The 21,654-nt window shown below is 41.7% G+C and overlaps 1 protein-coding gene across 1 annotated transcript in view; it reads right to left on the bottom strand.

Moving 5' to 3' along the window:
• Nucleotides 1–21,654, bottom strand: part of SUSD5 (sushi domain containing 5) — a 69,401-nt gene that overhangs the window by 39,216 nt on the left and 8,531 nt on the right. Inside the window, exons 2-3 of the mRNA XM_054019512.1 lie at nt 18,275–18,452; nt 4,967–5,085 (exon numbers count right to left, since the gene is read on the bottom strand). Of these exons, the coding sequence (XP_053875487.1) occupies nt 4,967–5,085; nt 18,275–18,452 (297 nt within the window). The remainder of the gene's footprint in view (nt 1–4,966; nt 5,086–18,274; nt 18,453–21,654) is intronic.

The raw sequence follows: 21,654 nt of genomic DNA, 5'->3' as shown, positions 1-21,654 counted from the left end.
GTGAAACTGCTGCTTCTGAAATCTAGGATATTCTTTCAGCAATAATTTAATTACTTAATACTACTATCATTATTATTTATACAATGTCACAGATATGCATAATGCTTTACATGCAAATAAAAGATACAGTCCCATCTTACACTGTAGGTGTCCAGTCCTGCAAAGTGCTGAGTGCCTCCTGGGAGGACAGAAAGTACTGAGGTCCTGTACCCTACAGGCTTCATTCTTCTCTCAGTTTACACCAATTACACACCATTCTAACTCCAGTGAATTCAGTGGTGTTACTTCTGAGTTACACCAGCATAAGTGATAAAAGAATCGGACTATATACATTTGGGCCTAGGGTTAGATAAAACACGAAATAGCACAAGGATGAGGATTAATGGACGTCAATCCACAAAAAACTATACAAACACTAAACCCAGCTAGGGGCAACTCTGTGTAGCCAGCGTATTCAGGATAGGAGATTAAAGAGAGAGATCGACAGGTTAGAGCTAAATATTAAACCCATTGAAGTCAATGGGCTTTTGCCCTATTTTAATAGGATCAGGATTTGTCTTTTAGTATTTTTTTGTAACTTTCCCATAGCAAACATATATTAAAATCATTTTTTTCAAAAAGAGGGAAAAATCATATAAGCATTAGAATGTTGATATTACATTCCAGAGAATTAGCCACAGACTGTAACAGTGATTGGCTCAATACAGCTGTCATTCAGAAATACAGTGAGCAGCCATGTTTTATGATAATTAATATACTTCACAAAGGGTATTATGTGTGAAAAGGCTGCAGCTTTTTGAAAAGATCTTCACAGGCAGCCAGCCAAGTGGAACAATTTGTCATGAAGAGGCGCAGGTCTCAGACCAGTCAACCTTTACTTAAGAGTTCTTGTTAAAACATAAACTGCTTATCCAATATCTGTTGAATATTCAAGCATGAGGGCACCTTGTGGTCATCTGGAAATATTGCTGAATTAAACACTGTTAGATGAGTGTGTTGGTATAGTCATCCTTTCTCTCATCAGGGGCCTCCCTGCCCCACACAAATGAGCTGCTCAGAAATTGTCTCTTCTGTATCCGTATTTCATTTCCCTCAGTTTTCATTGTGCAATTCCATAGTGTCCTAAAACAATTTCTTCCATGTTTTGAAAAATTGTTTTTATGATGTATTTGTATTGCAATAAAGGCCTAGGAGCCCCAGTTAGAGGCCCCATTATGCTAGGCACTCCACAAACACAAAACAAATAGGGTCCCTCCCTGCCCCACAGACCTTACTATTTAAGAATAAGACAAGGGACAACAGGTGGAGACAGGCAGGCAGAGCACAATGAAACAGTAAGACAATACTGGCCAGCATTGAGAGGCAGTGGTATCAGTACCCTAACTACTTAACCATTGGCCAGTTTTTATAGGCCACACAGCAAGGGAGAGTTTTAAGGAGGGATTTGAAGAAGGAAGATGAGATGGTTGGGTGGATATTTATGGGAGCTTCTCTCATGTGGCAGGCAGCCTGGGAGAAAGGTGCTTGTTTCAAAATGCAACAATTGGGTGAGGAAAATGGCATCAATGAGCAGTAGGTGAAAGTTGACATGATAATCCATGACAAACAATAGGGAATGTTAGGTCGGGACACTGGACAAACAAGCAAAGGCTGCGGAGCCGGAAGGGCTAGTGCCCCCCCCTACCCCGACTCCACCCCTTCCTTCCCCCATTGGCTCCCTCCCCAAATCCCCGCCTCTTCCCCAAGCACACCATTCCTCCTCCCTCCACAAGCGCTGGAGGGAGGCCCGGAGATGCAGGGGGAGCGCGGGGCCAGGGTGAGTGAGAGTTCGGCCTGCCCCCGAGAGCAGGCAGGACTCAGTCGGGCGGTACCTGGAGGGAGAGTAGGGGGGCGGCGCGCAGGGCCAGGCGGCGGCTGTTCTCCCCACCTGGGCAGCAGGACTCGGGAGCAGCCGCTGCTGCAGCTCCCACTGCCACGGCCAGAGGAAGCGGCCATGGCGCTCGGCGGCTGTGGCTCTGGCGCCCGGGCCCGAACCCCCCGAGCCCGGGCCTGCTGCGGGGACCCAGCAGCGCGCACGCTGCGCCCAGCCCCTGGCCAGTCGCATCTGGGCTGGCTGCCCAGCTGGTGCAATCCCACGGCAGCCCCGGGGCGGAGGCATCGGCAGCCCAGCCCCGTTCGTTCCCCTGCGGGACCCGAGCGGGATGGCAGGGCTGGGGCCTGCTGCCCCCACTCCGGGGCCGCCCAGGGGATTGCACCAGCTGGGCAGCAGCCCAGGCACAACTGGCCAGAGGCTGGGCACAGCCAGGCTGGCTCTAGGTTTTTTGCTGCCCCAAACAAAAAATGTTTTGGCTGCCCCCCACCCCAGCTCTGGGCTCCCCCCCGCACCCGCTGCCACCTCAGTGCTGGGCCTCCCCCTTTTCCCCCCCACCAGTGCCCTCCCCCCCCCCCTGCACCCCCTGCCGCCCCAGCCCTGGTCTCTCCCCCCAAACCTGCACCATCCTGCTGTCCCAGCTTTGGGTCACTGGTAACTTGCTCCCAGGGCAGGTCATTCAGCAGGAATTTTGGATGTGAACATAGACAGGATTGGTTCCCATATGGTTACAGAACTGCAGTAAAGTGGAACAATTTTCAGTTTGTGTGATTGGAGGATATCTGGATGCATATTATAAGACTGTCCTACATAAATGAGGAAAAGTTGAGGTGCCTTTATTATTCTTTTGTTCCACTCTGAGTTTCTGTGGGGAATTTGCCAATGCAATGTCACTGTCTTCCTTTTAAACAAATAAAACAAAAAAAAAAGGCAATGGTTGTTGAAAATAGCAATTCCAGTCCTAAAAACCACTGGGAAGCATTTCTTGGTCAATTTTTATCCTACTTTTTCTACAGCAAGTTACAGTGTATCAGTATATTTGATTTGGGAGAAATGAAGTAACAGCTGCCCAAAATGAGCTTGAGCACTCCTGAATTTTGAGGATGTTCCAATCTGGAAGGCAGGTGCTAGATTCCCTTTCTGAATATTAGCTAAATCAGGAAAGGAAGAGTCAATTTCTGCTTCCATGGCTCAGAAGTGGAAATCCTCCTAAGTGCCTGGTATTGTCTCTAAAGCTGCCCAGGTCCTCCAGCAGAGCCTTCCCTCCCTTACTTTTCATTTTAAATTCTAGTAGGATCCTCGTACCTCCCTTGCTAGGCTTCAGATAGAGAGGTGCACTGTCCATTTAGTCCACCCAATTCTTTCTTTGGGAGCTGCAAGGTGAGGTCACACCAGTATCCCTAATCCAGTCTGGGGAAGTCTTCTGAAGGGGATATCTGGGCCAAAGCCTTCTACTCCTTGGGCACACTTGTTCCCCGTTCACAGTGCCACCCCCTTCTAGCAGCCAGCTCTCGACTCACAGCAAGCTGCAACATGGCTCACCTACCTCACTCCATCCCCGTCCCTTTCCTGTTGATAGCTGCCAAGGGATTGCTGGGAAATGTAGTTCTTTCCCTGCTCTGAGGCTGGCTCTATAGGCAGGGAGCTAGCCAAGGAACTACAGCTCCCAGGGTCTGTGGGTTCTCTGCTTCTGCAGTGTTGTGAGAGGTGAGGGAGTGAGTGTTATGGGGCTCTGCAGCTGGCCCCCAAGCAAAAAAAAAAAGCATGGCCCGAATGCTGCCCCTTGCAAATGTGCTGCCCCAAGCATCTGCTTGCTTTGCTGGTGCCTAGAGCCAGCCCTGGGCGCAGAGTGCTCACTACTCCGTCCCCGCAGCAGGCCGGGGCTCGGGGGGTTCGGGACCGGGTGCCAGAGCCGCAGCCGCCGAGCGCCACGTGCTTGGCTGCTTCCTCCCCCTGTGGCAGTGGGAGCTGCAGCAGTGGCTGCTCCTGAGTCCCGCTGCCCAGGTGGGGAGAACAGCCGCTGCCTGGCCCCGCGGGCCGCCCGCCTACTCTCCCTCCAGGTACTGCCCGACTGAGTCCTGCCTGCTCTCGGGGCCAGGCCAGACTCTCACTCACCCCAGCCCCGCGCTCCCCCTGCGTCTCCAGGGCCTCCCTCCAGCGCTTGTGGAGGAAGGGGGGGAGTTGGTTTTTTGCTCTGCCGACTCCCCCCTCCACCCCCTCCGCCCCGCGTCCCGATATTTGACCTGGGTGATCTGGTCACCCTAATCTGAGATGAGGTCTTTAGCCGTGTAGTATTAGATGATTTCTTCCTAGAGTAACTTCACCAACAATACAATGTTTTGTGTTGGGAAATTATCCAAAAACCCCTGTTCCCAACAACATAGCTGAGCACTACCAGTGCTTCATAAATCCCAGAATGTATTGGTACAACCATGGTTGTAAGTAAAGCTGTGTGAATAATGATTTTTTTTTTGGTTCATGGGTAATTCCAAAAAAATGTGTGTGTGGGAATCATTTTGGGTCAAACTGAATTTTTTTTTTTTTTAATTTTCAGTAAATCAAAAAGAAAGGGAAAAAAAGGGGGGGGAGATTTTGTTCATTCTGAAAAGAAGCATGTTATTTCAATTTTGAGTGTTTTAAAAATAAGTTGGAAGGAAATTTCTAAAGGAACCAAAAAATCAAAACATTTAATTTTGCAAATGTAATTAAATGTTCTGACTCTTGAGATTTTTTTTTTATTTATTTTTTGACATGAACAATTTAGCAAACTACTTTGTGAAGTGTCTGGTTGCTGAATCTGAATTTTTTTGCAGAAAAAAGTTTTGGACAAAAAAAATTAGCCCAGCTCAGGTTGTAAGATGTGTTTTGTTGCTGTGTGAACTTGCTAAACTCTTGCAAGAATAAGTTGGACCACCATGTCATGCAACTCATGTCCTTGCAACAGATTCCTCACTTAATGGAGACACACTGTAAGGATTTATTTTGCAAAATTTCCCATCATTGCTCCCACTAGTAGGAAAATGTAAGAAAAAAGTCCTTTTTTGTGGGCAAGACAATGGTGACAGTACATTGTTTCAATGACATATCAATGCTGACCTTCATCTTTTACACAAAATGCATTGTATCTGCCACTTGGAGAGGGATCATTTTCAATCTTAACATCGATAGCTTTCACACTCTGCTGGTTGCTGCCTGTCTTACTGCACACCATTGTCCTAAAATAGAGAAGAAGGAGAACAAAATCAGAAGTTCTGCAGGAACTGTACTGCACATATAGGTGAAATTGGTTGGCCTTATATCACTTCAGAGACTCATAGACTTCGAGGTCAGAAGGGACCATTATGATCTTCTAGTCTGACCTCCTGCACAATGCAGGCCACAGAATCTCACCCACCCACTCCTGTAACAAACCCCTGACCTATGTCTGAGCTATTGAAGTCCTCAACTTGTGGTTTAAAGACTTCAAGGTACAGAGAATCCTCCAGCAAGTGACCCGTGCCCCGTGCCCCACGCTGCAGAGGAAGGCGAAAACCACCCAGGGCCTCTGCCAATCTGCCTTGGAGGAAAATTCCTTCCCGACCCTAAATATGGCGATCAGCTAAGGCCTGAACATGTGGGCAAAACTCACCAGCCAGACACCCAGGAAAGAATTCTCTGTAGTAACTCAGATCCCAGCCTATCTAGTGTCCCATCATAGGCCATTGGGCATATTTACTGCTAATAGTCAAAGATCAATTAATTGCCAGAATTAGGCTATTCCATCATACAGTTAGGGAACAGCATTGCATCAGTCTTATATTGTCAGGACTGAACTTCTGAGGAGCTTGCACTGGGGTAGTAATGTGGAAAAGGCCATTCTGGTAAAGAATATATAAGAGAGACAAGTAATTTTTTTAAATGCCTGGTCATATATTAATTAATATATTAATTCAAGGGCACAGGAAGCACTAAAAGTTTAGGACTGGCATTTGAAAGAGTGATAGCAAGTTTCAGTTTGTGCACAGTATGTCTAAACATTGGGACAAATCCCAAGTCCTGCCTAAAGGCCATATGATGCTTCACTTACAACAGTGTAAATCCACAGCAACAATGTTGGCTTCCACAGTGTACTCCAGATTGAAAACAGTTTAAATCAGAGCAGAATTTGGCCTTCTGTCATTTTTAGTTCTTTACTCAAGTAAACTCCTATTAAAGTGGGAGTTTAATAGGATTTAATAGGAGTTTTGCCTGAGTACAAATTAGGTAAAGATCCCAGGATTTCCTATTATCACCAATAATTCAAAAAAAAAATATTAAAATAATACCCTTAGTATTTTATCATATTTGTTCAGTTAATCTGTTTGACACTGATTTGCAATATCGTAGGCAAATCACTTCACTTTTCTGTCTCAGGGTATATGTACACTGTGCAGTTTTCAGCTCAAGTGGACGTATGCACTACCTTTGATCAAGCTAACATGCTACAGATAGCAGTGTAGCCACAGCGGCACATGCAGCAGCATAGGCTAGCCACCCGAGTATGATCTCCTCCAAGATCCTGTGCGTATACTCACAAGGTTGCCCCGTGCCACCAGCTGTGCTGCCTTGTCTAAGCTGCTGTTTTTAGTGCACTACCTGGATTAAAACTGTGTTTTTGTCTACCCAAGATGGAGATTACACCTCCAGCTGCAGCATATATATACCTCAGTTACTGCACCTATAGAATGGGAATAATATTTACTCACCTACCTATATCTCAGAGGTGTTGTGAGGAGTAATTAATCTCTAATGTCTAAAGACATCAGCTCCATAACAAAAATGTGATCTCTGCCCCGAAAAGCTAATGGTCAAAATCTATCTTAAGTAGATCTGACCTTCCTCACTGTAGTATCTGACCACCTCACAACTCCCCTGAGAGGTAGGGCAGTGCCATTATCCCCATTTTATAGAAGAGGAACTGAAGTACAGAGAGGCTAAGTGACTTGCCCAAGGTCACACAATAAGTCTGTGGTAGAGTAGAGAATTAAACCCACATCTCCTGAGTCCTAGAGCAATGCTTTAACTATTGGACTATCCTACAGTAGGGGGATAAAGCAAACAAATAGAGGAATAAAAGGTAACAATGAGAAAATTATGATCTGTGTGATAAGCAGCAGTCAGAGCACACCAGCTAACCAGTGTTGAGTTTTTTGTAGGTGTTGAAGCAGAGGTGAGTTTTGGGAAGCAATCTGAAGGAAGCAACGTGGTGGTTTTGCAGATTTGTACAGGGTGCTCTTTCTAAGCATAATGGGGGACAGGAGAAGATCATGAAGTTGCTTAATGGAAAATTAGACAATTAGACAATGAAGTCTGGCATCGCTGACAGTGGAGGTGGGAATATACGTCTGATAGAATATGAAAAATGATAAATAGGGTGAAATAGTCCATGGAGGGTCTTAAAAGTAAAGACGAATAGTTGTTATTCTACTGCAGCTGTGAATCTGGTAAACAATATAAACCTTTCTAAGGGTACGTCTTCACTTACCGGAGGGTCCGGCAGCAGGCAATCGATGTTCTGGGATCGATTTATCGCGTCTGGTTAAGACGCGATAAATCGATCCCGGATCGATCCCAGAAGTGCTCGCCGTCGACGCTGGTACTCCAGCTCGCCGAGGGGAGTACGCGGCATCGACGGGGGAGCCTTCCTGCCGCGTCTGGACCACGGTAAGTTCGGACTAAGGTACTTCGAATTCAGCTACGTTATTAACGTAGCTGAATTTGCGTACCTTAGTCCGAAGTGGGGGCTTAGTGGGGACCAGGCCTTAGACTGATACAAGATGTGCTTAGGGGCCATTACTGGGTGAGTGGATAGGCAAAAAAATGGCACAAAGTGCACTACTACTTGTAGTAAGATGAGGCCCTGACACATAAACCCTTGGTATCAGAGTCCGGTATGAGGCCTAAGGCCTGAGCTAAAGTAACAGTCAAGACTTTGCTAATATAAAGCAAAGTTAAGCTGTGAGCCAGAGGCAGGTCCTGCTCACAGAAGCTGGCAAGGAAAGGGTTGAGGTTGCACAAACACATACCTACAATGTATTGGATACTACAGATATAAACATATGGTACCAGAACACTCTGATACTGGCACATTCCACTCAGATAACAACGAACAGGCTGACCCATCCTAATGATAGGGTCAAAAGGGTAATATGATGGATAGAGTTGTTTTGTTCGAACCAACATGTACAAGGTGAAAGGCAGCACCTTACTGCTTAGATGGGTTGTACCCAGGACTGGCTCTAGGCACCAGCGTTCCAAGCATGTGCTTGGGGTGGCCATTTTCAAGGGGCGGTACTCCATTTTGTTTTTGTTTTGTTATTTTGCTTCGGCGGCGGCACTCCGCCCCTGTTTTGCTTGGGGCAGCAAAAAACCTGGAGCCGGCCCTGGTTGTACCTTGCTTCGTAGAGGGGTTGCACCTCAATACATCAGGAGTGATACTTGTTTGTATCTGTGTATAAGAATGCATCCCTGGGGTGGTGTCTTTGTCTGGCTTAGGGAGTACTGGAGAGTCCCGCCACTGACTAAGCCGGTCCATTGTCAGGGGCAGATATTCTTAGTATGTCCTGTAGAGTCTGCGGGGAACTATTACTGTGCTTCGTTTGACAATAAACCTGGCTGGGTGCCTTCGTACCTTATCAGAGTCTGTGGTCTTTGGGGGTTCTCTCGGGGTCTGCTGTGTCAGCTATCTGCGCAGAGCCGGGGCAGCACACAGAGGGAACATACGCACATAGCCGACTGATATCAACATTGAGCAGAGCATCACACTGGTAGCGTCTGATGACACTACTGTGAAAAGTGACTCTTGAAACTGACACCCACATTTTTTGTGTCTGTGATTTCAGATAAAATATGCTCCATTTACAAGCAAAATACGTGTTTTGTTTTTCCCTACCTGCAAGCCCTGAAAACTCAGCTCGAGACCCTGGAGTCAAGATAGTCTCTTTTTTCCTTGTACATCTTCCTCACCTACAGTTAAGGTTCTGTAGAACAAATTATGTTCTCACTGGCACTTATGCAATCCCACCGTCTTCTAGTTAGGCCCTCAGTAACACCTATGCCATCCTATTGCATGTAATGAGTTTTCACACAAGTGACAAATTCAAACTAAGTATACAATTCTGTTGATGTTAAACAAAAAAGGGAATAGAATCCATCTCTCTCCATCTCAGCTATGGTGTCTCTACAGAATTCAGAGGAGCAAACAGTAGTATATTATAGATGAAGCTGTTAGCACTGCCTATACTTATGGCTACCCAAACTTACCACTATAAGATCCTATTTTGAGTTGCTTATAATTTTGATTAACACTGGCTGAAACTTCCCATGCTGGCATCTACCTTAGGCTGAATTTTTTGGGAAAGTTTCAGCAAAAAATGGTTCAGACATTTCCAAGGATTTGATTAGGGAAAAATACACTGTTTTGCCCATGCTAAAAAAAAATTCTTATGAATGTTTCATTGAGAAACTATAGCACCTCCATGCTTTAGAGCAGGGACATGACATTTTGGCAGGGATGCACTTGATGGCAAGGGTGGGGTTTTTTTTATTTTTATTTTTATTTATTTTTTGCTGTTCTTTTGAAAATCTGCTTGAATTTCTGAATTGCCGAGTTGAAAGCCTTTGAAAAATCTGTTCCCATATGCTTAGCAGAGACTTGTTAGACTTTGGCAGCTAAATTCTTCCAAGATTCCATCTTCACTGAGCATGCTCCATCCCAGGGATGCAGGCACTATGCAATTGTACCACTCTACTTGGCACTGGTGAGGCCTCAGCTGGAGTATTGTGTCCAGTTTTAGGCACAACACTTTAAGAAAGATGTGGATACATTAGAGAAAGTCCAGAGGAGAGCAACAAAAATGATAAAAGGTTTTGAAAACCTGACCTATGAGGATAGATTAAAAAGAAAACTGGTTATATTTATTCTTGAGAAAGGAAGACTGAGGGGAGACCTGATAACTCTTCATATCATACATATATGGTATGTGTTCAAAATATTGTTATTCTTAAAAATTGTTTTGAAGGCTTACAAAGTTAAAACAATATTAATGAACTATTAAAATATACTACATCATAAAAATTGATGGTCTCATTACTTCCTTTTTAACTTTCTAGAATAGTTAAAGATGTCATTCACAAGTTGATACCAGAATCTAATTTCTGGCACCATAAACACAATACAAGTTATGTTCACGTAAATATTTCAGTGATACAGAAGTTCAAAAAAATGAAAACTTGGAAAACCTCATCAGAAAGTCCCCCTTAAACCTCCCCCCCCCAAACCACACCCCCTCTGATGCATTTTTTCCTCCTGGAAAAACAACACTGCACTTGATGGGCTCATTTTACATAAAAAGCTTTCATGTGCATGCACGTTCATTCACACATGAATGTGTGAGTAGGAAGTAAATCTTTAGATTTTCCCTCCTACTGCATAAGGATGTGGTCCTGCCAAGACTTATGCACATGTTTAACTTTACTATTGAAATAAATGGAATTACTACTCATGGTAATAAATTCTTGCAGCGTCTGTGCCTAAGTGCGTTCTAGCTGTTTAATCCTTTCAACCGTAACAATTTGTTTGCATCATTTTATATGCAAACAAAGTCTCACTGAAAGTCAATGGGACGTAGACTTACAAGCCTAAATCACTTCAGAAAATGAGATTTAACTGCCTAAATCACTTAGGCTTTGCAATGCTGAGCAGCGAAACATCTAAATCTTTAAAAGTCTGGATCTATGTGTCTAAAGTTTAGTACCCAAAATCCAAGGCACTCTGAATCAGAGAGTGAAAATTTGCCCCACAATAAATTCAGTGGGAATTTTGGTCAGTCATGATCTCTGAAAATCAATCCATGTCCCTTTGGATATGACTACACTGGAGCTGGAAGTGTAATTTCCAGCTCAAGGAGACATATCTGCGCTGGCTCTGATCAAGCTAGAGCACTAAAAACAGAAGTGTAAGTGTGGTGGTGCAAGTGACAGGATGGGCACTGTCTGGAATACAGTCTCATCTAAGACCCTAGATACATATTCAGGCAGCTAGCACCACTTGCACCACTCTGGTTAGCACGGATATGTCTGCTCCAGTTGGAAATTACACCTTACATCTCCAGTGCAGGCATACGCTGTGTGTGCCTAAGTAAGGACTCAATGCCTGATCTTAGGCATCCAGTTCTGAACTTTTGAGCCTGCATTTTCTGACTTTTAGTCTTCTTTTCTAGCTATTACCCACTACTGCAGCCCAAAGCACCACTACTCAGTGTGCTATTTCTGGGGTAGACTAAAAATTTATCTTTGGCTGACGGATCCTTGGAATTTTGCTATCATGTCCAAAATAGGATACTGTGAATCATATATACGATTGTGTGTTTAAAGAACGAAGTGCTTTTTAATTTTTTTCAGATGCCATATAAAGTTCCTGTGTGGTTTGCTATTGCAAGTATATAGCTGATGGAAATCTAATATACGACATTGACTTGTTAATCCTTAGAATAGCATTTATTAGTTACTGTTGATAGAAATAAGACTTAATAAAAGGCTATGAAGTAAGTAATTTTTACCATTATACACAAAGTAAGACTCCAGTGTGTTTGACCTTTTGAATCCCTTACAAAAAGATCCAAACTGTTGGATTTATAGCTAAACCATGTTCCTTCATTACGTTTAAAAAATGAAATGCTCTTCCTGCAGATTAATTCATTCCTGCTTCAAACAAGGTTTTAAATGACACTGCACTTAAGAGTTTAACTTGGTACTGTATGTTATACAATTTAGAATTGTGAATTTGTTTTGATTAAAATTGAAAACATCCAGATACAATTTCTCTGAGAATGAAGAAATCCTCTCTCATGTAAATAGGGAAATAACAAAAGCCTATTTGATTCTTCCAACCACACATTCTCTGTCTGTATGCTTCATGCCTACAGCCCAATCCTGCAAGGTGCTGAGCATTTCCTGTGAGGTGTTGACTGCCCTTTTCTGTAAATTCTTTGGGATGGGTATATGTCTTTCTACATGTCTGTAAAGTGCCAATTGCTATAGAAACTGTTATTGATGAAGCATGTAGCAGAGCTGTTAACAAAAGCTGCACATGTTTTTTATTTACCATTCTCAGTCCTAGACCTATTGCTGCTTAGGAGTCACTATGGTTAAGAGGATACCACACTCTGAATACCAAATCGAATGGAAGAGGGGGGTCACTTTGCATATGTCTACACTGCAATAAAACCCGGCTGGCCCGGGCCAGCTGACTCCAGCTTGCAGGGGGCTATAAAATTGCAGCGTAGACATCTGGGTTCGTACTGGAGCCCAGGTTCTGAGACCTCGTGCGGGGGGGCGGGTCCCAGAGGCCAGCATCCAGCCCAAGCCTGAAAGTCTACCTTGCAATTTTATAGCCTCTCAGCCTGAGCCCCATGAGCCCGAGTCAGCTGACCAAGGCCAGACACAGGTGTTTTATTGCAGCGTAGACATACCCTGTGGGATTTGAATTTGAGTGGATGATTTCAGTTCTGATTTGAGCCCAGATGTATGTGGAATTCTACATCTTTTTAGCACGTCCTTTAGTCTATTGCTTAGTCCAGTCTGGTGTGTGATTTGTACCTACTGTTATTTCACAAATAGGTACAATTTTTTTTCTTTCTGCAGAGGTCTATGCAACACTTAGATATACATAGAAGGAACGAATGAGTCAGAATACTGATCAGTCATAATAATTATGTGTTCTGGTAAACATCTGACCTAGATGTCAGCTATTTCTGAAAACCTCTTATAATTCCATGAATACAGAAAACTGTTCCGCCAATCATGATTAGGAGAAAAAAAACACCCATACAGTTATTATATAGAGGGCACTAATAACACATTGGATGAAATCCAGAATCCATATGTACATTCCACTTTCTTCCATTGCTCAGAACTCTCTCAAACAAATTCTTTTTTGGGTTGCAAAGGAAAGTTGCTTTAATTGTTCCTTAGTTACCTGAATGTGAAAAATATACTTTTCCTATATGTTACAATTAATTCACTTACATAAATAACAAAATAGTTTCGAGAAGAAGGTTCATTCTGTGGTTGTCTTGTACGTCTCAATTAAAGTAAAAAAATCAAGCCAAATTTGAAGACAAAAAATGGTTCGTGGTTTTACAGTTACGAGCATTTAGAGATGCCAGATTCGCACATAGCCATTAGAATTTTTATTTAAGGTTTTTCATGGAGCTTTTAAAATGTTGGTTCTGCAAATCAGCCCTTCAGCTTTAGTGTTGCCCTTAAACTGAGAGCTTAGCTGAGACATGCATATGAGATGAAGGCTTTTTAGTGGCAGTGGTGCCAACTATAATTCTTGACCTATTCAAGGAATGTTGAAGTGAATCAAGTGCAGCTTGTAATATCCCCATGCCAAATAGCTCCGGATTTCTTTTTTTATTTTTCCTTTAAAGAAACAAGATAACTAAATATAAAATACTGCAATGTTAAGCTTGAGAAATCAAGCACACCCAAGTCAAGACGTTGAAAAGTTAAGGCTGCTTCTGCTGTATTAACTCAGCTTAATTGCACAAATGTATTTTCTATTCCTGTTTTACTTGTTAAATGTTAACTTTATTGTGGTCGTGTTTTAGTGTATACCATAAAAGTATCAAATGATCAACCTGATGGAATTAATGTCCCAAGAGGAATGCTAGTAAGTTTTGATGCCATTCAATAGTCATACAATTATGATTAAGACATTTTAGTGTTTGTGGCCTCAAATTAGACACAACTTATTTTTTAAAAATAAGTTTTTTTTTTAAAGATAATATAGGATTTTTTCACAACATTTTCCCTTCATAGTATCATTATAGGGGAGAATCAAAATTGTTTGAGGACCTTAACTTTGTATTTTCATACCTTAACATGTTTGGAATCTTTGATAGTTTAACCTTACCTTTGAATTCACTGGATTAGTAATGCTTGCTTTTGGGATAATTGAAAACTTCCTGTGGTGATCTTTTTACCTTCAAACTACCCTCAAGCTTCATTCTGTCTTAACTTAGCTTTTTGTCTAAGAATAGTTAAGAATGTTTGATTAACGTAATAATGATTATTTTAATGTTATATTTCAGTATAATGCTACTTCACCTTTGTTTTATTATATATTTAAAGAAATCTAATCTTTTAAGTTGTATGTAATATACAAGATACAGTATTGTAATAGCAATGATTGTAGAAGGAAGCCTGTGGAAGTGGGTTTAACCCTGAAACAAGATTATCTGTAGCCAAATAACGCCCATTTAATCTTGCAGTTTTTACTGGAGGAGGCTAGGGTTTAGCAATGGGTAGGTCTGAGACTCTAAGGGTATGTCTACACTGCAATTAAAAAGCTGCAGCTGGCCCGTGCCATCTGACAGGAGCTTGCAGGGCTCGAGCTAAGGGGCTGTTTAATTGCAGTGCAGATGTTCGGGCTTGGGCTGCAGCCCTAGCTCTGGGACCCTCCCATCTTGCAGGGTCCTAGAGCCCGGCCTCCAGCCCCTTTGCCCGAATCCCATGAATATGAGTCAGCTGGCATGGGCCAGCCATGGGTTTTTAGTTGCAGTGTAGACATACCCTAACATGAACAGGCATGAGCCTGTTGCAAGAGGAGGACTTCTATATGTAGGATGCCATGAATAGTTTTGACGATGTTAAAAGGCAGGTTATCAGATGGAGTACTACCTATTTGCCAGTTGTTCCTATTATGCTCTCATAGAATCATAGAATATCAGGGTTGGAAGGGACTTCAGGAGGTCATCTAGTCCAACCCCCTGCTCACTCTTATATTGAGAAATACATTTCTTGACATCCAGGATAGGTCCATCCAAGATGGGGACAGAAGGAGGATATCTGAATGGAGACATCCTCATTTGCTAGTCAGAGGATGCAGCATGTACCATCTGCTGACTTGACCCTGACCTCAGAAATTGTGATGGCTGATCCTGTTCAAACTTTTGACAGGACACTCCTTGATTTGCTTAGAGAGGGAAGAATGGGGACACTTCTTGTCTCACCCACTCCACCTACCCCACTTCCTCATTTAATACTACTGAAAAGTTGTATAAAAGGACCTGTTTAATAATCCTGCCACGTACATTGTAGGGATGAAAATAGTTTTCTTGGCTTTCAGGCCTGCAACCTATTTCAGGGACTGGGTTGGTAAGAGAAAAAAAGAAAAAGTTTGAGTGAAGGAAGCTATCTTATTCCTTTTTTTTTTTAAAATGGATTTTTTTTTAAATTCCAAAAGTACTTTAAAATTAGTTTTAAACACTGTAAAAAAAGAATGCCGGAAATAATAGTTTTCATTTGAAGTTTTTTTCATTTATAGTAAAATTTTCTGCCCATTGGAAAAAAATAATTGGAAACTATATTTTATCATTAAAAAGTGCATGTAGCCCAATGCTATCTAAAATAACTAATAACAGTCACCAAAGCTAATAATTCCCTAAAGTTTAAGAACCTGGGAACAGTATTCTGTGGAAAAACATAACTTTGTCAAAACTAGACACTGACAGTAAATGAGCTAATGTACTTTACTCAGGAGAATTTTGGAAATATAAATTGAAGGAAGCAGTCGAGTAGAGCAAGGTTAAAGAGGTGAGAAACCAGCTGAAGGCAGAGTTGTTCACAAGTTGGAAAGATGTTCTTGTGGTTAACTCTCAAAACCTGGATTCTGTTCCTGGATTTGCTATGGAATTGCTGTGTGACTTTGACCAAGTCACTGTTTCTTTCCTATGTTGTTATAATGCACTGCTGGCCATAGTATCATATCTACTGATATGTGCCACATGCAAAAATAAATGTGGCTATGTTTCTGTCCAGGTGGACAGAATTTTGCACTGCTCCATTTTCTTAAGTGGGATTATCATGTTGATGTTGCTGTCCTTCAGTTTCTGCATCTGTACAATAGGGATAAGACCAACCTATATCTTCTCCTGGGGGAATTCTGCATCAAAACATTAAAAATTCTGTGCCTAAAAATTCTGTGCACAATATTTTAAAATACTGTATATTTCATCTGTCAAAATAATACAATATAATTATGCCAGTTTCAATTATTTTGGTGATTTATTTCAAAATACCTGTCAGCAACTATGACTGTAACAATACAGACAACAAAAAAGATTCAGGAAATATTTTTTGACAAATAGATTCCATACTAGGCATATTAATACAGAACTTTGAGTAATAATTCATTTAAACTACAATATAGAAATATATTTCCAGCACCCCTCAGAAGCAGTGCAAAGGCTTAGGGGAGATGGGATAATGGAGGAGCTGAGGGAGAGGGAAGTACCGTAATTGCTGGGAAAGAGTCTGGGTGTGAACTTGGAAGTTGTAGGGTGTAGGTGAGAGAAGTATGGATCACGGGTTTTTTGGGGCATGGAGGGATCGTTAGGAAGCCTCCACCATGCAGACCTTGGCTGCACACTAGCCCGTCTTATTCAGTCAGGCACATCAGCCCGTGTTCCCATGTGTCAATTTTAGTTATTTTTGTATACAATAGAACTGTAGTAAAAAATCTAGATTAAACCAGACCTAACTTAAAGTGTCCCAATCCATACATCATACAGGAAAATACACTTTTTAGCTTGTTGTGAAGATGGCAAACACTCAAGGCCTAGCTTTCAGAAGTGCTGAGCACCTACAAACTCCTGTTGAGGTCCATGGGAACTGTGTGTGCTCAGGACCTCTGAAATTAAGACCAAATGTTTACTATATGAGGGGAAGAAAGAATGGCTTTGTGTTTAACGCACATGACTTGGAGCCAAAAAATCTGGCCTCTGTTCCCATGTCACTAATGACTATCTATGTACCATTAAATAAGTCTCTATGTCTCAGTTTTCATAGTTATAAAATGAGGGTAACTATATTTCCTTACCTCAGATCATGTGTTGGGAAGGTTCCTGAATGTTTGCAAAGCACCTTGAAATTCAAAGGCGTTGAAGTGTTACTTACTGCTCTCTTGTTTTCTGAAGAAACTTATCTGGCAGTTAAGAACTCTATTTTATTCTTATCAGCTTGCCTGTCTCTGACATAACTATCCATTATTTCCCCTTTTTCCATTTTTGTCTTTGTGCTTTTTTTCCATATGGCTTTCCCATGGGACCAGCTACCTGACTTGATCCACCAAGCATTCACCATTCTTCTGAGGGTCTCTCCCTAATACCCCTTCTTAATATTTATTATTTGTTTCGTTATTTTTATAGTGCCCAAAGGTGTACTAGGTTTCTCACAGAAACGAATAAAAAGACATGGTCCTGTCATAGGGAACTTACAGAAAGAACATTGCTTCAGCAGTATGATCACACAGTGATTCCATTTAGACATGAGCACCTAGAGACCTCAAGCAAGGTAAAGGCCCCGTTGTGTTAGGCCCAAAAGTTTGGTACCCTTGCCCCAACAATTTTACAATCTAGATAAATTACACTTATACATTTTAGTCCACTGACCAAAAATTGTGTAGTTCTTCCCAGTGCCCACAAGAAGTCCATCAGTTATCACAGTTATCTAAACCATCAAGGTGTGCTCGTGCCTAAACTGAGTCATTGTGTGATCATATAGCTGAAGCAATGTCCTTTTTCATCCAATCCCCTCCTGTTTGTTATCTGCACTCATCACATCAGATCTAAGTGTAAGTTCCCTATGACAGGAACATGTCTTTCAATTTGTTTTTGTGAAGAACCTAGCACTCCTTTGGGCCCTATAAAAATTATAATAACTAATAAATTTATGCTGCATGGCCCCATTGACTTCAATGGGCTTTGGATCAGACCCTGTGTTTGTTATTTATTTTGTCCACAGAGTGCACAACCCTACACTATTGAAGTCAATGAGAGCTTTGCCATTGACTTCAGTGGCCGCAGGATTGGGCCTGTAAGGTGTAAGGCTCATATCCTCTAAAGGTGCCTAACTTAACTCTCAGAATGGGAGTTAAATTTGAAGATCTGGGCCTACATTCCTTTAGGGCTTGGTACACTGTTGGTATTCAACAAATAATAGTGAATGACAACATCCAAGATATTGACAGCTAGCTACTCAATATTTTCTGGATTTAAACAAGATATTGTGTGGGCCAGAGGGAATTTGGTTGAAACAACATATTTCTAAGATTAAAAGGAAGACAAATATATTTTAGAACTGTGTATTAGGTGATCTATGTACACTCAAATTTCTGCAACATCAGCTGTACATGACTGATTTTGTGCAAGGTAACAGGGTAGTTAGCTTATCTGAATGAAACACTTGAGACTTGGTTACATAAGGATTTCTTTGTGGCCAGTATTCCTCAGTAATAATATTAGCCAAAGGGGGAAAGCTTGTTTGAGAGCAATCATTCATGCTGGTTAGGGTGGATTTTGCTGTTTCCATTCTCCTTACCTAACGGTACCGTCGGCCAGCCAGCCTCTGGTGCATGCAGCAAAAGAACAGTCCACTACAGCCCGTCTCAATTCCTCTGCAGTGGCTAAGCGAGCGCCCAGGTCAGTACACAATTTCTGAGCTGCGGTTAGGTCCAGATCCTGAGAGCTGTTTCTGGATTCAACTGTGAACAACTTCCCTGCAGCACCAAAGACAGACACACACAACAAAACGTGTCACATGTCACAGTGTTGTATTAAATAAATACACAAATATATTGTGGATTGTGACAAACCTATCAACTGAAAAATTAAACTTATTTTCTTTTATGATCTCAGTTTAATTTTAACTGAGCTCCTTGATCTTGGGAGCTAGTAACTTAAGCCTCGATCTTCAAAGATATTTAAGTGCCTCATTTCTATTGAAATCAATGGGAATTGGGCATCCAAACGCCTTTAAGGATCTGTCCTTGCTTCTGGCCTATACCACTAGTAAATTACTACTCCTGTATACAAGCATGTGCATGCACACACACACATACACATATGTTTAGCTATGTGGTTTAGCTCCTTTGGTCAGTAATTAGAGAAGTGGGGCTAAGTTTCCATATATTTCTGACCCAGGTGAGTGGCTCCCCTTACTCCTACATGCCTGGATCCAAAGTCTGTATAGCTCTTGGAGCGTAAATAGGGGTTCTTACTCCCTCATATGGGTGTATAGTGAGAGTCAGAATCTATCCCGTAGGAACTGGTAATGCATGTCTTACACTTAATTTAATTTATAAAATAACAAATACCAGTTTAAAAAGCTAGCAATGTAACTTGCTCTTCCATATCAGCAACAAATTAATTCCCAGTCTCTGCTAGGAAAGGAAAGGCTTCATATACTTTGCAATAACCTGGACTGAAATTCTGCCGCAAATCACCATGGTTTTCATATCATACTGGAGCTGCAGACAGGAAAATATGCAGCACTTTCAAGTAAATTTTTAAAAAGTGGAAGGCTTTTATTTAATGAAATATGAAAATGACTAATAGAATCAGCAGAGTATTCCTTATTGTTTGATTTTGTTTTAAACTCAGTTTATTTTACCCTGACTTTAAATTTTCAAAGCACTGCAGATTTTTGTTCTTACAACGCATTCCTGCATTGTGGACTTTATCGGGGTAGAAGCTGGAGGTTTTAGCAGCTGGGCAGAGGGCAGGTAGGATTTTGCATCAAAGGCAGCCTAGGACATGATTGATTTGTAGAATAAGCATATTTGCTAGATGATTCCACAAAAAATGATAAGCAGCAAAATAATTAACAATGTTGACATTTACATTTTCATAATTCGGTTTTCAAGTTAACACCCCACTGAGCTAACGCAAGTCTCAGAGCATTTGTTTTTGGATGTCTGCAGACCCAGGAAGACAGCAGTACGTCAGATTACAACAGTTTATGTCAGGAAGGGCTTCTTTGTTATCATAAGTAACATTTTATTTAAATAAAATCTTAGATTCTGCAGCACAATTCGACAGCAATTGGGGCATTAGGTAGCAAATTCCCTCATCCCAGATTACATGGGCCCTGACTAAACTAGCTCAGAAACCCTTCAGGCGATCCATCCTACATTGTATGCCAGGCCCATCACCTTCCTCAAGCACTTCTGGCTTTAGCAAACAGATAACCCCCACCTTTGATCTAACTAAACTTTGGCTCAGACTGCTGGAGGGAATAACTTCCAGAGATGTGACCCTATGACTGACAGCATCCTGCCATCAGCAGCAGAGATTTTAACCCCAGTAATTGACAATGAGATCAATCAAGAGGATCACTATTCCTGCAATGAGAAATGTTGAGTTATGTTTCAGGTAACACACAGAGACTCCAATCAAAGATTAGGTCTCTAATGTGGTAGGCACTGTGTATACACCTTGAATTCCCATCCGAAATGAGCTGGAGCCACTGCAGAGCAGAGAAGGCAACAAGACTCTACATTTTCTACTACTGAAACTTCTGAATACTTTTCAAAGGCAACAAATAGAATGCATGGCAGTAATGTAGCCTGATGATCAGAAATATGCAGATGACTGAGTCAAGGTCTTCATCAGAGGAGATGTTGGCAGACCTGGGACCAACTATAGCCTGAAAAAAAGGTGCCACAACTGCCACCTAAAAATCTAGGAGTGATAATGTATCCAGTGAGACCCCCAAAGGAAAGAAGAGCATGTTTTCACCACCACCATTTGGGATCTCTCCAACAGGGAATTTGTCTACATTACTAAGCCATCACACAGGTCAGCACAGTTGAAGGTCTCTGTTCAGGACTGAGGTGCACCAGCAGAGTTGTCTGGGGCAACCATATGCAACATCTGACTTGAGCAGTATATGTTAGTCCTTCACCTTAATAAGCACTACTTTCATCCACAAACATTTTAATTAAAAGAATGTAAGAGAAAACTAAGTTGGTAAGTGATCAAGCGCCATCAAAATGGAATCTGAGGCAGTGCAGCTCATCATTAATTTTTTTACCAGCAGTCCATATCAATTGCAGCTTTGCAGGATTGCACCAAAGCTTGTTTCCTTTTCCAGCCAACCAAGACTGAGAGCTAAGGGACAACTTTCCTTATTTATTGTTAGTGTGCAGGTAATTATGGCAAATCAAGCACTGCTCTTCAATGAGGCTTTATTGAAAATTCAGAAGATTCTGACAACCTATTTAGTTGGGTTTTTTTAAAATATAGTACAGTCCTACCTGTCTGAAAGGTTTTGTGGATGTACAAAATATTTGGATAAATAGATTTTAGGGGAACATGAGACTGATCCAGTGTGTTGGGAAAAGTTACTAGGAAGTTTTGGTTAGATGAGGTACAAATAAACAAGACTGACCTGGATACCAGATTGACCTATGTACTTTTTCTAAGTTTTCAAGAACATTATGGCTATCTGCCTAGTTTGTAACATGTGTTCTCAGTTTTATTTGCTTTCTCATTTAAAATGAAATAAAACGAATAAACTTTAATCCTCTGGTATTTGACTTGCAAGACAGTTGGCATTTCCAATGTGTCTACGTCATTTGCAGTAGTGTTACATTAGAGCAGTGCTTTGGGGAATGAAAGGAAAAATATACTAGTACACCTACTTGGTAAGTTCCCTTATATAAATCAAAACTACAATATTGATTTTGAATTCCACATCTTATAATGGTGTTACAGAAGTTTTTGGAGCTATTAACGTATAATTTTATTTATAGGCAGGCATTCTTGGGAGCCTCATCATTTGATAACTGAAATGAGTAATCAAAATGGTAAAAGTAGCTTTTGGTCAAATTCAGCCCTCGTGTACAAAGTTGTAGCTTTTAAATCAGTGGATGTTTTGTGCACATATCCCAAGACAGAATTTGGCCTGGAAACATTTCT

Source organism: Malaclemys terrapin, chromosome 2 (genome assembly GCF_027887155.1).
Source record: "Malaclemys terrapin pileata isolate rMalTer1 chromosome 2, rMalTer1.hap1, whole genome shotgun sequence".
In the NCBI taxonomy this organism is placed as follows: domain Eukaryota; kingdom Metazoa; phylum Chordata; order Testudines; family Emydidae; genus Malaclemys; species Malaclemys terrapin.
Note: the sequence above shows the minus strand (reverse complement) of the source record. Positions and strands in the feature narration are given on the sequence as shown.